Source organism: Lynx canadensis, chromosome A2 (genome assembly GCF_007474595.2).
Source record: "Lynx canadensis isolate LIC74 chromosome A2, mLynCan4.pri.v2, whole genome shotgun sequence".
Classification (NCBI taxonomy): domain Eukaryota; kingdom Metazoa; phylum Chordata; class Mammalia; order Carnivora; family Felidae; genus Lynx; species Lynx canadensis.
In genome coordinates, this window is record NC_044304.2 from 125,104,088 (window position 1) to 125,120,278 (window position 16,191).

At 37.2% G+C, this 16,191-nt stretch overlaps 1 protein-coding gene across 7 annotated transcripts in view; it reads right to left on the reverse strand.

Annotated features, from left to right (window-relative positions):
• Window positions 1-16,191, reverse strand: part of DPY19L1 (dpy-19 like C-mannosyltransferase 1) — a 106,124-nt gene that overhangs the window by 9,963 nt on the left and 79,970 nt on the right. For all 7 annotated transcript variants that reach the window (XM_030308216.1, XM_030308217.1, XM_030308213.1 and 4 more), the window contains 7 exons: window positions 12,824-12,925; window positions 8,439-8,510; window positions 6,429-6,478; window positions 4,240-4,264; window positions 3,054-3,173; window positions 1,492-1,666; window positions 674-773 (listed from right to left, as the gene is read on the reverse strand). In XM_030308216.1, coding sequence (XP_030164076.1) covers window positions 674-773; window positions 1,492-1,666; window positions 3,054-3,173; window positions 4,240-4,264; window positions 6,429-6,478; window positions 8,439-8,510; window positions 12,824-12,925 — 644 coding nt within the window. The remainder of the gene's footprint in view (window positions 1-673; window positions 774-1,491; window positions 1,667-3,053; window positions 3,174-4,239; window positions 4,265-6,428; window positions 6,479-8,438; window positions 8,511-12,823; window positions 12,926-16,191) is intronic.

Consider the following 16,191-nt stretch of genomic DNA (forward strand, 5'->3'; position numbering starts at 1 on the left):
CAACTGCTCTGGAAATAAGCTTGCGGAAATTGGTTTTTTAATGAAAAAGTTTTTTTATTTATAAAATGTATGTCTCACCGTTACACAAAGAATACATTAAGAGGAGTCACCCAGTGACAGGGATAGCTTGACCTAGCCCCAGAAACTGTATGAAAATTAAATCTATGTCCTTTTTAAAAGAGAACACAATACTCTAACTTATGAAAAGTAGTAAAAAACAAAAACCAAGATCATTCTAGTAGGCTACACAGGTGAAAATCAGAATAAAATCTTCTTTGAATGAGATTCCGTTTCAACTGACTCTTGAGAATTCAAGAAAAAATAGCCAAAAGGGCACCTTAATAAAAGCTAGAGGCTAATGAATCTTCTGGGGAGCACAAGGACGGTGATGACTAACAAGAACCTACGTGGCTTGCAGCCCTGCTCACTTGGAGAAAAAGGACACACTATGATTTCATTTGGCTGCCTCGTACAAAAGGCAGAAAAGGTTGTAGATTTATTGCCCTGTGGAGCCTTACCAGTTTGTATCGAACTCAGCCCTCTTATTTCAGCCTTGTTTTCTCCCCTAACTCTATAAATCCCCATTCACCACAGCCTCGTTATTTTGCTGGTTCCCTCGCTCACTATTTGTGTGGGAAATTTGTTTTGGGCAACATGAGAACTGTGTACTAACCTTAAACCTGCATCTTCATAATGTGGATGATTCACAATGGGCCGAAGTGCAGAGAGTTTAACACTCGCCATTGTGGGCATGGCACCCGCAAACACCGCGTCTGCAAAGCAGGAAAGGTCTCAGGAGACTCAGTGAGTGTCACAAGGGTCTCCTTATGGGTCAACTCAATCACTTCCCAGGTGAAAAAACGGAGGCCCAGAACAACTTAAAGATTCAATGGAAGAACTAGACTGAAGTTGGAAAAATGGCTATCAGCAACCTGGCCTGGATAAACAATTTTCTTGGGAAGTTAGAGCCTCCTCATTTCATCACTGAGGATTTCTGGGGTTTTCTTTGTTTGTTTGTTTTTGTAATGTCTTAGAAATCTTTCCTGCCCCTGGGAAAGAAGTATCAAATTGGCTAGGAAAGTTTTATAGCACCAAGGGATCCTGGAAAATGATTTAAAATTCAGTCATTTGATACTCAGACAACAAAATCTCCCTTGGATAAAATGCCATACTCCATGAGTTCATTTCAAGGAGGAATGTGCAGGACTAAGATTAAAAACTCATTAGGAAAATAAGCACAATAAAAATTATTTTAAATCTCGCAATGTAAAATCTTGGATAAATTTTGAAAAAACATTGGTATTTAAGGAAAATAGCAAAACAGATTACTAAGAAAATATATATAACATTTCCTTGGCAAACCATTTAAGTAAGACTGACATCTCTCTTTTTCTGAATAATCTAGAAGCAACACTACTTAGAGTAAGGCCACTGGAAGTAAGTTGGGTTTAAGATTTTGCAGGGGCATATGAAACCGTGAGGGAAACTTACCTGGTTTAGTACTGTATTTGATCCATTCTATAAGCTCTTCTTGTGGCAAATTGCTGAATTCCCCTACAATATTCCATTGGGTTTGTAGATTTGCTGAACCCTGTATTGACATTGCTGCTAAGACAGCAAAAACAACAGCACCAGGATGTACTTTGCAAAAGAGCCATCCAAATAGCTGAAACCAAATTAAGAATATGTTGATAATTAGTACAAAGCAGCCTGTATCAAATAAACATAAGTTCTTCCCAGAGAAGAACACAGTCTCTGGTAGAGTCACAGATAAATGATTAGTTATCCTACGAAAAAGTTCCAGCAACAATGACCAGGGGGATTAAAAGAATTTTACCATAAGTCTTACATAGGTGGGACATAATTTAAGAAGTTCTTCTCTCAATTTGTGCTAATTCTAGCTTCAGGTAAGGCCAGGACCACCTACATAATTTGTCAGGCCCAATGCAAAAAGAAAAGGTAGGGTCTCTCGTTTAAAAAGTATTTAGAAGTTCCAAAGACCAACAGAAGAGCACCCAACTAGATGTAGGGTCCTTCTGAGTGTGGGCCCTCGTGCGTTTGCAAAGGTCCCACACCTGTGAAGCCATCCTGGGGCCATGCTCTCTATCTTCAGTCATGGTGCGGGCTTCCTGCCAGCCTCCTTTCCTGCCCAGCCCGGAGGAATCAGGAACAGCAGCTTCATACCAAGACAGGTAGGTGTCTAGAGAGCTGTCCCTCTTTAACACAACACCAACATTCTGATTGGGAAACTTGAGGCTAGCTGATTTTTCCATTTTAATAGTCCACACTCAATAATAACACTTTACCCCTATTATTCTCTCCTTAATTTCTCTATGTCTTTAGAGTTAGATTTCAAGCCTCTTGAGGGCAGATATATATTATTTCTTCTTGATTTTTCTATCATGCCATTCTACCCTCATCCTTAGAGTATGGTATAGATGCTTAGTAAATATTTGTTAAATTTAAAAGAGGTACTGCTGCTGGACCTTGGCTAATTGGTTGATGAAAAGGTGAGACGATGCAGAAGCATCAATCTGTGAATACAGAGCAAGGACACAGTTATCCAGGGAAAATAAGCAGCAAATAACCAAAATGGCTTACACTAAATTTTAAAAAGGCAGGGATGTGCATACAAATGTACACTCAAATGAGAAAAATATTTTTTTAAGCTTGATACTGAAAAAGAACATCTATTTGAAAGCAACTGTAACTTGAAATCACTGGCTAGAATTCTATGTGATAGGAATGTCAAAACAACAAAAAAATATTTCTACAATGACGCTCTGCTTTCTATCAACATCTGTAGGGATCATTCATGAATTCAGCCTGTACTATTTGAGTGTCTGTTGTATGCCAAGGAATGTCTTAGAAGTTAGAAGGATAAATGACCTGTTTTGGCCCTTACCCTTTATGAACGATTAATATAAATCCATGAAGAACTTTATGACAATTTAAAGAATTTTGAGTTATTCAATATTATTTCAGGGTCATTCAATGACATAGGCTGGGGTAAAGTGATCATAGCAACTACAACACCAACATAACGATCTTACCTGTCTTGAACAGATCAAAGAAGCCATAACACACATGTGTGGGGTCAAGAAGAGTTTTAGTCTCATAATTAAAATACCGAGGGCTGTATATGCTAACAGTTGCAATGCATGATAAACTAGCTGAAAGAAAGAGAAAATATTTTTTACTCCTACAGTTTAATATATTGTTAAATAGATGAATATCCAGAAGAGTACTTTTGCTTCGCAACAATACTTTGACTTCTGAAATAAACGAGTCTACAAGTTCACTTTCAAACCTCTCCATTTTATTAAAAGCCTAAAATGATAAAGTCACTAAAGCAAGTTGTTCTAGAATTCTGCTCAGGGTTAAGTCCATAGTTACCAAAGCCCACATCTCTGAATCTACCTTGATGATACCATCAGATTAACACAGGAAAGCGGTAAACAAAAGTAAGTACTATTTAAGATCCCAGAGTCTGCCTTGGAAGAGCCATCAAAACCAGGCAGAAATATGCAATACAGTATTATCAGCTATAGTCACCATGCTGTTGCTAAGAGAGTAGATCTTAAAGGTCATCCCAGGGGAAAAAAAATTATTTTGTAACTATGTATGGTGATGGATGTTAGCTAGACTTATTGTGGTGATCATCTCACAATGTCTACAAATCTGATTACTTATGCCATACACCTGAAATCAATATCAGGTTACATGTCAATTAGATCTCAAGTAAAAACAAAACAAAACAAGAAAGAAAAAAAGATAAACAAGTGAAACCACCAGGAGATGGCAGGAGCAACCAGTCACACCTCCAAAGCCTCAGGGCAAGGTGAGTAGAGAGGAAAGCCATCTCCAGTCAAGCAAAAGACACTCCACATGCATTTAGCAATAAACTGGATCTTCTGAGGATGATCAGAGCAGACCAAATGGGTTTCCTACTTAACGGTTTTAACAAATGAATGGTCATGTTTGTAACAGTCTCATAAAAACACATACAGGCCTATTTTGAAGATGATTAGTGACAAATACCAATACTTAGAAACTGGAACTGAAAGAAAAAAAGTGTGTGTACACACACACACACACACACGCACACATATATATACACACACACATATATACACACACACATATATATATATATACACATATATATATATATACATACATACATACACACACACACACATTGAAATAAAGTATGTTTTAGTAATATTAAGTCTTTACCTCTCCATGATCAAACTGGTGTTTTCTGAAATGGAATAAGAAATATTACTGTTGAATCATTGTTGAAGCACTTCAATTATTTGCATTTTTATCTTACAAATACAAGTTTTACAATTTCTGTAATATTCCAAGGACATATATATGTAAACAAAAATTACAAAGTTATGAACCCAAACTGGTGCCATAATCTTTTAAAAGACAGTTTATTTTTAAAAAATTGACCTTGGAGCATACCTTGCACATTTGACCACAGGGACAATTCCTGGGCCAACAAAAGGGACACCGTGGTGTAGCAGGTCCCTCCCTGTGATGTCCTGCTAAAGCAGGGAGGGAAGTGAAGGGAACCCTGAAGACTTCATACTTCTGTTCCCCTGCTTCTCATCCCCAGGGAGAGGAGCCCCACCTGAGGTCCCCCCCAAGCTGGGGCTGCTATAGAGATAATTTAGGAAACCACATAAAAGATTTTTTCATCAGTGGTTCTGGAATATACAAATAGCCACAAAATTCCCTCTTTAGTTCTACTTGACAGCTTTAATTTTCCTGAGAAAAGATGTACGCTTAGAGGTCCCTGCATCTCCCTCTGGTCTCGTGCCACCCCTCTCCATAATCACTCCTACTCCATTTCCCTGCTTTATCTCCTCAAAGATGTTCATTTATTGGTTTCTTATTATCATCTGTCTCTCCGTACTAAAATGAACCCCTCAGGACTACAAGGTACAAACCTATCCATCCTCAATCCCACTGAGCACCGATGACACTGGAGACACAGCAGTAGATAAGATGGGGAAAAAAATCTTTGCCCTCATAGAACTTACATATAGTAAAGGGAGAAACAAAATGCAAGTAAGTAAACATTTGTCAAACAGTGAGAAGTACCGTGGAGAGAGTGAAAACAGGGCAAAAGATGCAGGGAATGGTGGGGAAGGCGTATAGCAATCAATGGGGTCACTGAGTGACATTTGAGCAAGGCCTGAAGAAGCAGAGAGTTTGAGGTTGAGCAACCCTCAGGAAGAGCACTTGAGGCAAAGAGAAAGATAGTGCATAACCCTATAGTAGGAAGTAGTCCTTAATGGGCTAAGTACAAAGACACCGTGATCAGAGAAGAGAGATGTGGGGGAGAATGGCAGTGCCATAGGAGATGTTCAAGTATAAATGGTGATAAATTCGGAGAGAGGAAGATAAGGGCATATGATGATGAAGAATAACAAGCCAGGAGACAAGGAATCTACAGGGAAGTGATGGTCAGGAAAGGCTTCTTGAAGGAGGTAACATTTAAACAAGAATTAAAGGAATTGGCCACATGCAGAGCCAAGCTGTGGGGAGCAGAGGCACAATTACAGCCTTGGGGTACAAACAGTGCAAAACTGCCAGGCAGGAAGCAACTGGCCACGGTTACAGAGCAGCAAGGAGGTCCAGGGGACATGAGTGTGGTGGGAAAAGGGAAAGTGACAATTTATTTTTCTCTCAATTGCCTCTTTTGTGTACTTCACTCATTTTCCAATAGGGTTTTAGCATTTTTCCTGTTAATTCATAGAAGTCCTTTATACATGAGTCATTTGTCCTTTGTCATATATTGTGACTATTGTACCCAATTTGTCTTTTTCTCTGAACAATGCTTACAAGTATCTCATCAAACCAAAATATTTATCTAGTCAGCCTTTTCAGTCTTTCCTTTTAGCGTACAGGTTTTATGTCATACTTAACAAGGCCTCTCTCATCCTAAGAGTCCTAAAATAATCTCTTGCTTAATATTGGGGTTTTGGGTTTTTTCCTACATTTAAATCTCTATTCCATCTGGAATTTATTTTGTGTAAAAAGTAAAGTATGGAATCAGTTTTCTATTTCCCTGCTCTTCTCTCAAAAGGCAGTCCAGTCCATTGGTCCTAGAACCAACAACAGAATAATTTATTTTCCCTGATAAACTGAAGCACAAAGCTGTGTCCTTCAAGTACAGATTATGTGTAGGCCTAATATCAGATTGTATGGATGGAATCTGAGGTATGAATAAGTAATTTACTGAGCTCTGCATGGATAGGGGATCATGAGAAAAGCAAAGAAGGGGAATGACAACAATCGAAAACATCCATGATCAAATGTTGAGTGTACCACACCACATGAATTATAAAATTAATACCTTGTAGATATCTATTTAATAGATAATGTAACAAAATGATTAATAGCATACTTACCTCATTTGTGTCTGTTGTTTAGTTAAGACACCCCACATGTCACTAATAATCTGCAAATAGATTTTTTAACACTTAAGAAGAGTTGTTTTGGGAAAAACAAAATTGTAACTCAAGCATCCTCTAAATTTTCAAACTCTACTTAAAAATATAAGTATAGGGATAAGAGATGACTCAGGAAATAATAACTACAACAACCTAATCTTACATTTGTACAGTACTTGATCATATATCTAATACCCAACAACCCTGTTCAAATAGATTTTCTTATCTTCATTTCGTACATGAGCAATGGGCTCAGATGGATTAGATGATATCCTGGAAGGTGGACAACAACTAGGAAGCATTAATAGGTCGTGAAACCTGACCTTCTGGCTTCCAGTCCACATTCAGTGAACTCCACCATGCCAAGGTCACTAGCAATGCCTCTTCTTAATCATGCACATATACCCCATATACCCAGACAACTGCCTCAGAGACTGATAAGCACAACTAACTAAACACTGGGTTTGCACAGTTAGCAGCCAGGTAAGGTCATCTAATCTGAAATCCTATCCCCAGTATGGATGCCCTCTTGGACACTGCTTGCACGTTTTAATCTAGCCCTTGGAAGAACCACCCAACTGCTGCTTGAATCTACAACACTTTGTCAGTCCAGATCAATTCTGGTCCAAAGTCCAACCTCGTAGAATTGGCCATAATTCTAAGGAGCCAGAATGAGTGTAATCGTATTTCCAAGGGGTAGGCTTTAAATATTTGAAAATAATTATCTTTTGTCCAAATGAATCCTTCTTTAAATCAAACATCTCAGCTTTTTTAACCTGATGTAATTGCTTTTGTCATCTCTAGCCATCCAGGTTGCTGCCTTTTTAATGGATTCTGGATTGCCAACGTTGGTACTTTCTGATTTACCTACTAGCTGCACACCTACACAAAGTATGCAAAAGTGCAAAGGAAGCACAGAGCCTGGCATATAGCAGAAACTGACCACAAACTCATTAGATTTGAAAAGCTGGTGCAACTACAAAGCTGAATGCTACACTACACCCAAGAAGGAGGGAAAGGTGCAGAGTCTGATTCTTATTCCTTCCTTGCTTTTTAATGTACATGATGTGAGGCTGGTAACAACTTCTATGATCTTCTAATTCTGCATCTGTCAAAATGGGGGCAATATCTGTGTACCGTACAGAGCTGTCAAATAAGCAGGTGAAATAACACACGTGATATGGCTAGGGAGAGTACAAATATATAATGTGAACAATAACCATAGTACAGAATATTCTACAAATACACGACATTCTGTTAACCCAGAAATCACTAACTACAAATCAGAAAACTTTTAGGATCTATCATCTGTTTTTTGATAATAGATTAATCTTTATTTATTCTCTTAAAACACTTGCAATTACAGAATTCACCAACTCTTACAAGAAAAAAGAGAATATCACACCTGCTCTTTGCTAAAGATTGGAACTTCCCTGACCTGATTTAAATCTGGGCTTAGAATTTCATTATCAAAGCCAAGTTGGAAGTCTAACAATTTTATCGATGTTGGTAATACACTGTTAGTATTCTATCTTTTCCTTTTGATCAATAATAATAAACTCAATCCAGGGGTTAGTGAGAACTGCACAAATGACTTAGAAAGGCATACATTAAATATTTTAGAAAATATTACATAAAGTTAAAAGTCAGTCAGTAGTAATTTACAAAGACAAAAATAACTGTATCTGGGTCAATATGGTCTCTTTGATCATGTCTTTCAAAATGCATGACCATCAAAACCCGAGCCATCCTTTTCCTATGTCTATTTTATGCTGGCAGATAGAATGTTTTTAAGGTTTATAATGTTCATCAAGGGCTGTAATTAAGAAAATACAGAAAACGTTTCAACAAATCCATATGATGTATTGTGTCATATTAACGTGTAACCTAGTTTACTTAACTACTAGGATAGAAACAACAAAATGTTTTATTATAAAAAAGAGCTCTTAAGTAATCAAATCAACATACCTTTCTAACGATTGCAATAAACACAACCAGAACAACCGGAAGCAACAGTGTCTTTGTATACCTCAGAGGAGTCTGCAATTCAAAGAGATGTTTTGTTAGAGGAAAATATTTTCAGACAAAATTTCATTTCAAAAAGTATAAGTGAGAAACATGAGCATCAGTCCAATATACCCATTGACTCCCATCGTAAAAATGAAGATGCATTTCCATAGAAACAAACATCCCTAAAATGCTGAGTTGAAAACACGAACACTGGTAAGTATAAAACGTGACTAGGAAGATTACTGTTCACTTTTTGTACACAGCGTTTCCAACTACAGAGCTCAACTTAACATTTGCCTAAGGTCAGCAGGACTCTAACTTTAAACAGCATGAGCATTTCCTGTACATTTGGTGGGGGATAAAAATCGTAACCATGATCCTAAGATACACTAAGACACACTAAGACACACACGCACACACACACACACACACACAGACACACACACACACACACACACACACACACACACACAGTAATGACCAATGTTTACAAGAGAAATAAAAACATTTTTGCATTTTCTTAATAACAGAGAAAAAGCTACAGAAACATTTAATACCAAAGCCTTACACACTGCAATCCTATATATATTTCAATTATTTGAAGTCACACTTTTAAACAATTCTGGGCTTGAAATTTCTAAATTGCAATTGATTTGCTTACCACCAACATTTACCTTCACAAAAATAACACTATATTATTGAGTTAAATAATGTACATTTTCCCAAATATGTTTATCAAGAGAAATCTAGCTTTAATCATATTAAAAACACTGATACATTTTAATTTTACAAAGTAGTATTTTCTGATTTTCCCTCTCATTAGTCCAATTTTCTCACTTGTTATTCTGTATTAGAAAGTAATTTTGATAATTTATTAACCCAAAATGCATACTTCAGTTAGAAGTCCCATTAAAAGGAGATTTTTATGGTTTTATTTTACTATTTACAAGCATTTGCATAGTACTTAATATTTTAAAATGTATGTATTTCTAATTTGTAAATTTTACATTATGTCTTTGTCTAGACCTATGTCTAGGCAAAAATCATATATCCAAAACTATTTTATCATTTAAAATTTAGACATTTGCTATCAACAACTAACAATAAATATAAGAAAAGGTGTGAAATACAGGTGTTTACCTTAAAAAGGCAATGTGTCAAAACTGTGTTAAAAGTATTTAACAATTTAACAAAGAATTCAAACAATTTTAAAAATACATTCAAAAACTTTGTTTTAAAAGTATTTTTTAGGGGCGCTTGGGTGGTTCAGTCAGTTAAGCGTCTGACTCTTCATTTTGGCTCAGGTCATGATCTCACAGTTCATGAGTTCAGACCCCAAGTCAGGCTCCCCACTGACAGCATGGAGCCTGTTTGTGTATCTCTCTCTCTCTTTTTCTCAAAATAAATAAATAAATAAATATTTTTAAAAAGACACTCAAGGAAAAATACAAAAATACAAAAAAAAAAAAAAAAGCCAAAGATTTTGAATCTAGCCAGAATTTCACTTATATAAGCCACTGATAGAATATTTGACCACGTAAAAACTCAGGGATTACTGTTCCTATGGCCCTTCCTGAGGAATCCATTGGAGAGCAAGCTTCACACAATAGAGAAATGGCAGGAGAGGCTTCAATGCCAGAACACACAGTGTTAAAAACACCAACCTACAGAACTATGACAAGGATGTAACAGATATAACAGTGACAGAGTAGCATGAGTGGTTACATGTGTAGACAATTCAGATACAATGGATCTCTTAAAACAGGGGTCAGAGGGGAGAGTACATGGGAAGTAAAATAACGTCACTGATTATAGTATTACAAAAGAAATGGGGGGGGGAGTAGTGACCAGGCAAGAAGAAACTAAGTTCAATATAATTCTCAGTAGGAAACCAACAGAAGGGACTGGAGTGGATATATGAAAGTATTAATACAAAGGAAACAAAATCATACAATTTCCTCAATACCAAAAGATCCACCAGAGTGTATGCACAAGAACAAATGCAAGGGAAACAACCACACAGGGAGAGAGGTGAGCATGTGTGTGCAATATTAGAATTACAAGTTCTTTTAATACTTCTATGAATTGTTGGATTTAGTCTAAGCATAAAAGTTATATACACTCATTGTAAAAACTAAAAAATGCAGAGAAAATAAAGAAGACAACCAATTTAGGGAAAGCCTGGGCGGCTCAGTCAGTTAAGTGTCTGACTCTTGATCTTGGCTCAGGTCATGATCTCAGGATTTATAAGTTTGAGCCCTGCATCGATCGGGCTTTGTGCTGGCAGTGTGGAGTCTGCTTGGGATCCTCTCTCTCCCTCTCTCATTGCCTCTCCCCCTCCCTCAAAATAAACAAGCAAACAAACAAATAAAAAGGAAACAACCAATTTCACATTTTAATCAGTTGTCAGCATTTCCTCCCCAATGGGTTGTCTGTTCCCACCTTTCACCTATTTCTGCATAGGTGTGTGGGAGTGGGGATGTATTCTTTGTGATGGGGAAGGGTAAGAGTCCTTGGTAAATTTTTTTTAAATGTTTATTTATTTATTTTGAGAGCGGGTGGAGGGGCAGAGAGAGAGGTGAGAGAGAATTCCAAGCAGGTTCTGTGCTCAACGCTTCAGCACAGAGCCTGATGCAGGATCGATCTCACCAACCGTGAGATCATGACCTGAGCTGGAATCAAGAGGTAGATGCTCAACCGACTGAGCCACCCAGGCACCCCAAGTCTTCTGAAATTTTTTCTTGATTTGGACAATCTCCTATACTCACTACCCTAATCCCTAGTTTCACTTGTCATATTTATGGCAAAAATCATCCCACTTAGTCATTTGCCTTTTGGTTTTTGAAATATTTAATGTCAGATGTCTTAAGTTACATGCAGACAAATCTATTAATCATTCTCAAATGCATTATGTTAAACTGTTCCCTTTTCCCCACCGTATGGATGTATCAAACAATGGAGGCACTCTCCGAGCTGGCACAGTACTCTGTCTCTACAGCACGGTCCCTGTGAAGATACCCATGGAGATGAGGAATGGCAGGCTGGAAACAGCTTTGCTACTGTCTTCAAATTAACTGAAGCCAGGCTATGCCTCAATAAGCAATTTCTTCTATCACCTACCCGATGGTTCTTACTCTCAGGTGACAGCGGCATGTGTATCTAACTAATGTCAGAGGACTTCCACCAAGTCCTAATGCCTTCTGGTGTTTACCTTCTATTTCCTTTACCGCTTGCTTGAAGGAGTCTTGAGCTGCTGTGAATACGTATTTTAATGTCTTGCAGATACTCTTCCTTCCTTTCTTTCAGTGGGCTCAATACATTCACTCATACAGTTTTTATTAGCCATTATATGTCAAAACTTGCCAGAACCTGGGAATGAAGACTGGTAGGTACTGGAGTAAAGAGGACATGTGCAGGACATGCCCAATTCAGAATGTCTGGTTGAAAGGACTTTGCAGTGTGGGGCACTATCATCCACTGGTCTGTGTAACTCAGGACACAGAGGGAACACAGTGGGGAGCGAGAGGAAAATGAAAGTGTCAACAAAGTACCGTTGACCAGTGTAATATATACACACACACAGCTCTGAAGGAAAATGTTTCACAGATAGTAAACTATCATAATAAATTGGGGCCGCATGGGTGGTGTTAAAAAAGACACATATATATGTGTTTGTTGAACCAAACCAGCTCACTGATTACTGCAAAATAATATTCTATAAAAAATATCATTAAAATATCAAAGTACTGTCCTCTGTATCTCATTTGGTCCTCACAATATCTTTTTGCAGCACACTACTAGAAACTAGTAAGCTATGAGAGAGAACAAAATGAGAGTCGTGTGTTCAACAACATCGAATACTACTGCAGACTTCCATCTCCCAATCCACCACACTACTGTCTGATTTCCTTTTAAACGTCTGAATACAGTTTTAGAAAGAAAAATGCTGTTGGAATGAACAAACTCAAACTCAACGATATTTCAAAGCAATGAGATTATTCCAACAAACGACCACTGAATGAATGGAAATGTAAGAGCTCGGGAGCGTCACTGAATTAATGTTGTCCCTGAAAAGAGGCATCTTGAAATGCCTCTGTGTTCACTCATTCAAAAAACTATTGCTAGTCTGAATGCATGCTTCCAAATTATCAAAGTGAGAAAAGACCATACATTTCAGGGTGCTGTACTAATGTAAGTAGGAACATCTTCCTGTAAACCATCACTTTCCTTTTCCTTCCAAGTGAGGTAACAGCACAGAGGAGAGTCTGAGATAAGAGGAGCGCCCTTTATGAAAAATGAGTGGACCAGAACCTGGGGAAGGAAAACTAGAAATCACACCTTACCTCCTTTTCCATAAAGTCAAACTCTGCTGCACAGGTGTACAATAAAGTATCAAAATCCTTGTAACTGAAGAATTTTGATGTTAATAAGTTGCCAATATGAGCCTAGGAAGGAATAAAGTGAGGTACCATTAGATTACGCCATATGGTGGAACAGTGCATTTTCATCTTAATAGCATTGAAAAATAGCTTTCACTACATTGGCGAGCTCGCTGTCCCCATGCCAGGCTTGCTTTTGCTAAAGAGCTGCAACTTCGTGGTTCTCCCTTCTTTTGCTGACAAATGGTAACTCCAGCAACACCCTGCCTTCCACGATCCATCATCAACATACCAGAGCTTTCATCCTTAGGTTTTCCCTGCTCAGTGTGCTAAGCCTGATGAAATACACTACCCTTCTCCTTTTCTGGAGCCTTCTAGGGAGGGCGGGCTTGGTAACACATACAGACATCTGTCAATCATAAGGAACAAAGTGCAATGGAGTGAAAGAAAAGGAGGAAACATTCATTCTGATTTTTGAAAAGGGGATTGAAAAGACTCTTTGAAAGGGGTGCCTGGGTGGCTTGGTTGGTTAGACTGTTGATTTCAGCTCCGGTCATGATCTCACAGTTTGTAAGTTAAAGCCCCGTGTGGGGCTCTGTGCTGATGGCTTGGAGCCTGCTTGAGATTCTGTCTCTCTCTTTGCTCTCTTTCTCTCTCTCAAAATAAATAAATAAACTTTAAAAAAATGGCCAGGCCTTGGAATAAAATCCACCTTCTGAATGACGATCAATTTACCTGTGTAATTCTTTACATGTTACCAAGTGCTCTTACTTCCCTCCTCTCATCTGCCTCCCACAAAAAGTCATGTGAGGAAAGTGGGATTATTTGCATTTAACAAATGAGAAAACGTTGGCTAAATTTTCAATTCATTATTGTCTAAAAGAGTAAGGACCAAAGAAAAGGGGGAAATTATGTAAAACAAACAATAGCTAAAATCCTAAATGATACCTACATGAAGTGGGAAGATTGGAGGAGAGGGGAACTAAATAAGGGGTGGTGGGAATGTGTTGAAAAATTCCAAAATACTCTATTTTGTTGGGGAGGAAATGTATGCTGAGAAGTTTAAGAAACCAACAGGAAGAACATACAGTGCCTTAAACAGCATAAGAAATCTGTCTATCCAATGAAAAGGAGAAAAATCTAAAAAGCATGTAAAATAGTTGGAAACTGAAATACAATGGAAGAAATGTCCCAATATAATGGTAAGTGCCATATATTTAAAGAACTTAAATTCACAAATTAAAGGATAGATGCTCAAATTAGGTTTTAGGAAGAAAATTCAAATATATATTGTCTACAAAAGACATGTTTAACACAAAAGTACATAGAAAGGTTGAAAATAAAAGAGGAGAACAAGATATATTAGATAAACTGGACCAAAGAAATCTAGGCTAGCAATAGTAACATCTCACAAAACTGAATTCAAGCAAAAAATACATGAAAAGAGACAGAATGACCTTATATGCTGGTAAAATGAACAGCAAAGCAAGGTCATATGTATCATGAACATATGTGCAGTTAACAGTATAGATTCACAGTGTATCAAGAGCTGAAAAGAATGTAGAAATAGGTAAGAAGAAATAGGTAAGAATAGGTAAATTGATGAAGAAATAGGTAAGCTGACAGTGTTCATTGGAAATGTTAAATATTTCTCACTAAAATAGAAATATTTCTCACTAAAATAAATATTTCTCACTAAAATAGAAGGTTAACAAATGTTAACATAACACCTGAATAATAATATGCTCACGGAGAATACAAACTTCACAAGAGAGACTACATGTTACCCTTGAACATGGTAAAAATTTTTTTAAATGTTCACATACCATACTGCACCACAATATATTTTAAAGAACTGATATAATACAAATTATTTTTTTCTAATCGTAAATGCAATAAAACTGGAAAACAGCTAACTAGAAATGGCTTTAAAAATCCTTTTGGCTAGAAGCTAACATAAATAGCATAAAATTTAATAACCTTCAGGCTAAAAAGAACATCACTAAATAGTTAATTTGTAAGATACACAAAAAGTACTACTTACAGGGAAATGTATAGCTTTAAATGCATTTATCAGAAAGAGAGGTTGAAAACAAAAGAGCCAAGCACTTTCCCTCGAGCATTAGAAAAAGCTACAGAACAGCACAAAGAAATAAGAAATGAGGATGACAGAATTTGTTGACAAAGAGAAATTCAACAAAACCAGAGGACTCAAAAAAGGTGGTACTTTGAAAATATTAATACAGTAAATAGAAAACAGGAAAAAGAGCACACCCCAAAAACCCCTTAAAAAACAGCTCTTTATAGGAGACTAATACAATATTGACTCTGAATCCAAATAAGAATAAATAAAAGAATGTAAAACCATTTCACATACATGCAAAAATATTAATAAGAATTTTCACTAATTGAATCCTGTAATAAATTTTTAATTTTTTAAACTTGTTTATTTATTATTTTTGAGAGAGAGAGGAAGAGAGAAACAGAACACGAGTGGGAAAGGGGCAGAGAGAGAGAGACACGCACAGAATCCGAAGCAGGCTCCAGGCTCTGAGCTGTCAGCACAGAGCCTGATGCAGGCTCAAACTCACAGTGAGGTCATGACCTGAGCTGAAGTCGGATGCTTAACCGACTGAGCCACTCAGGTGCCCCAGGCTATAATAATTTTTCTAAAAAATACAATCCTGGGGCACCTGGATGGCTCGGTCAGTTAAGCGTCTGACTTCAGCTCAGGTCATGATCACATGGTTCATGGGTTCGAGCCCGGAGTCAGGCTCTGTGCAGACAGCTCAGAGACTGGGGCCTGCTTCAGATTCTGTGTCTCTCTCTTTGCCCCTCTCCCCACTCACATTCTGTTGTCTCTCTCTCTCTCTCTCAAAAATTAAATGAACATAAAAAAACTTTTTTTTAAATACAATCCATTTGATGACACATATGAAATGGGTAAGATTCCTCTAAAGACATAAACCACCAATAACTTCCTCAAAAAAGTGGATTTGTAGTAGAAAATTCTCTCATGAAGAAAAGTCCAGGCCCTGCAGGCTTCACTGTCAAATTCTACCATACACTGTAGGCAAAGAAATAATATCAATTCTACATAAATTCTCTTTGAAATAGAGAAGCTATCATTACCTTGAAACCAAAGCCAGACAAAAAAACATTGTTAAGAAAATAAAACCACAGACTAATCTCTCTCATAAATATAGACAAAAATCCTTAAAAATATTAACAACCAAATCCAAATCCAATATACAGAAAGAATACTACATTGTGAGCAAGTGAGGTTATCCGAGAAACACAAGACTGAATGAACAATTAAGAATTGATGGAAA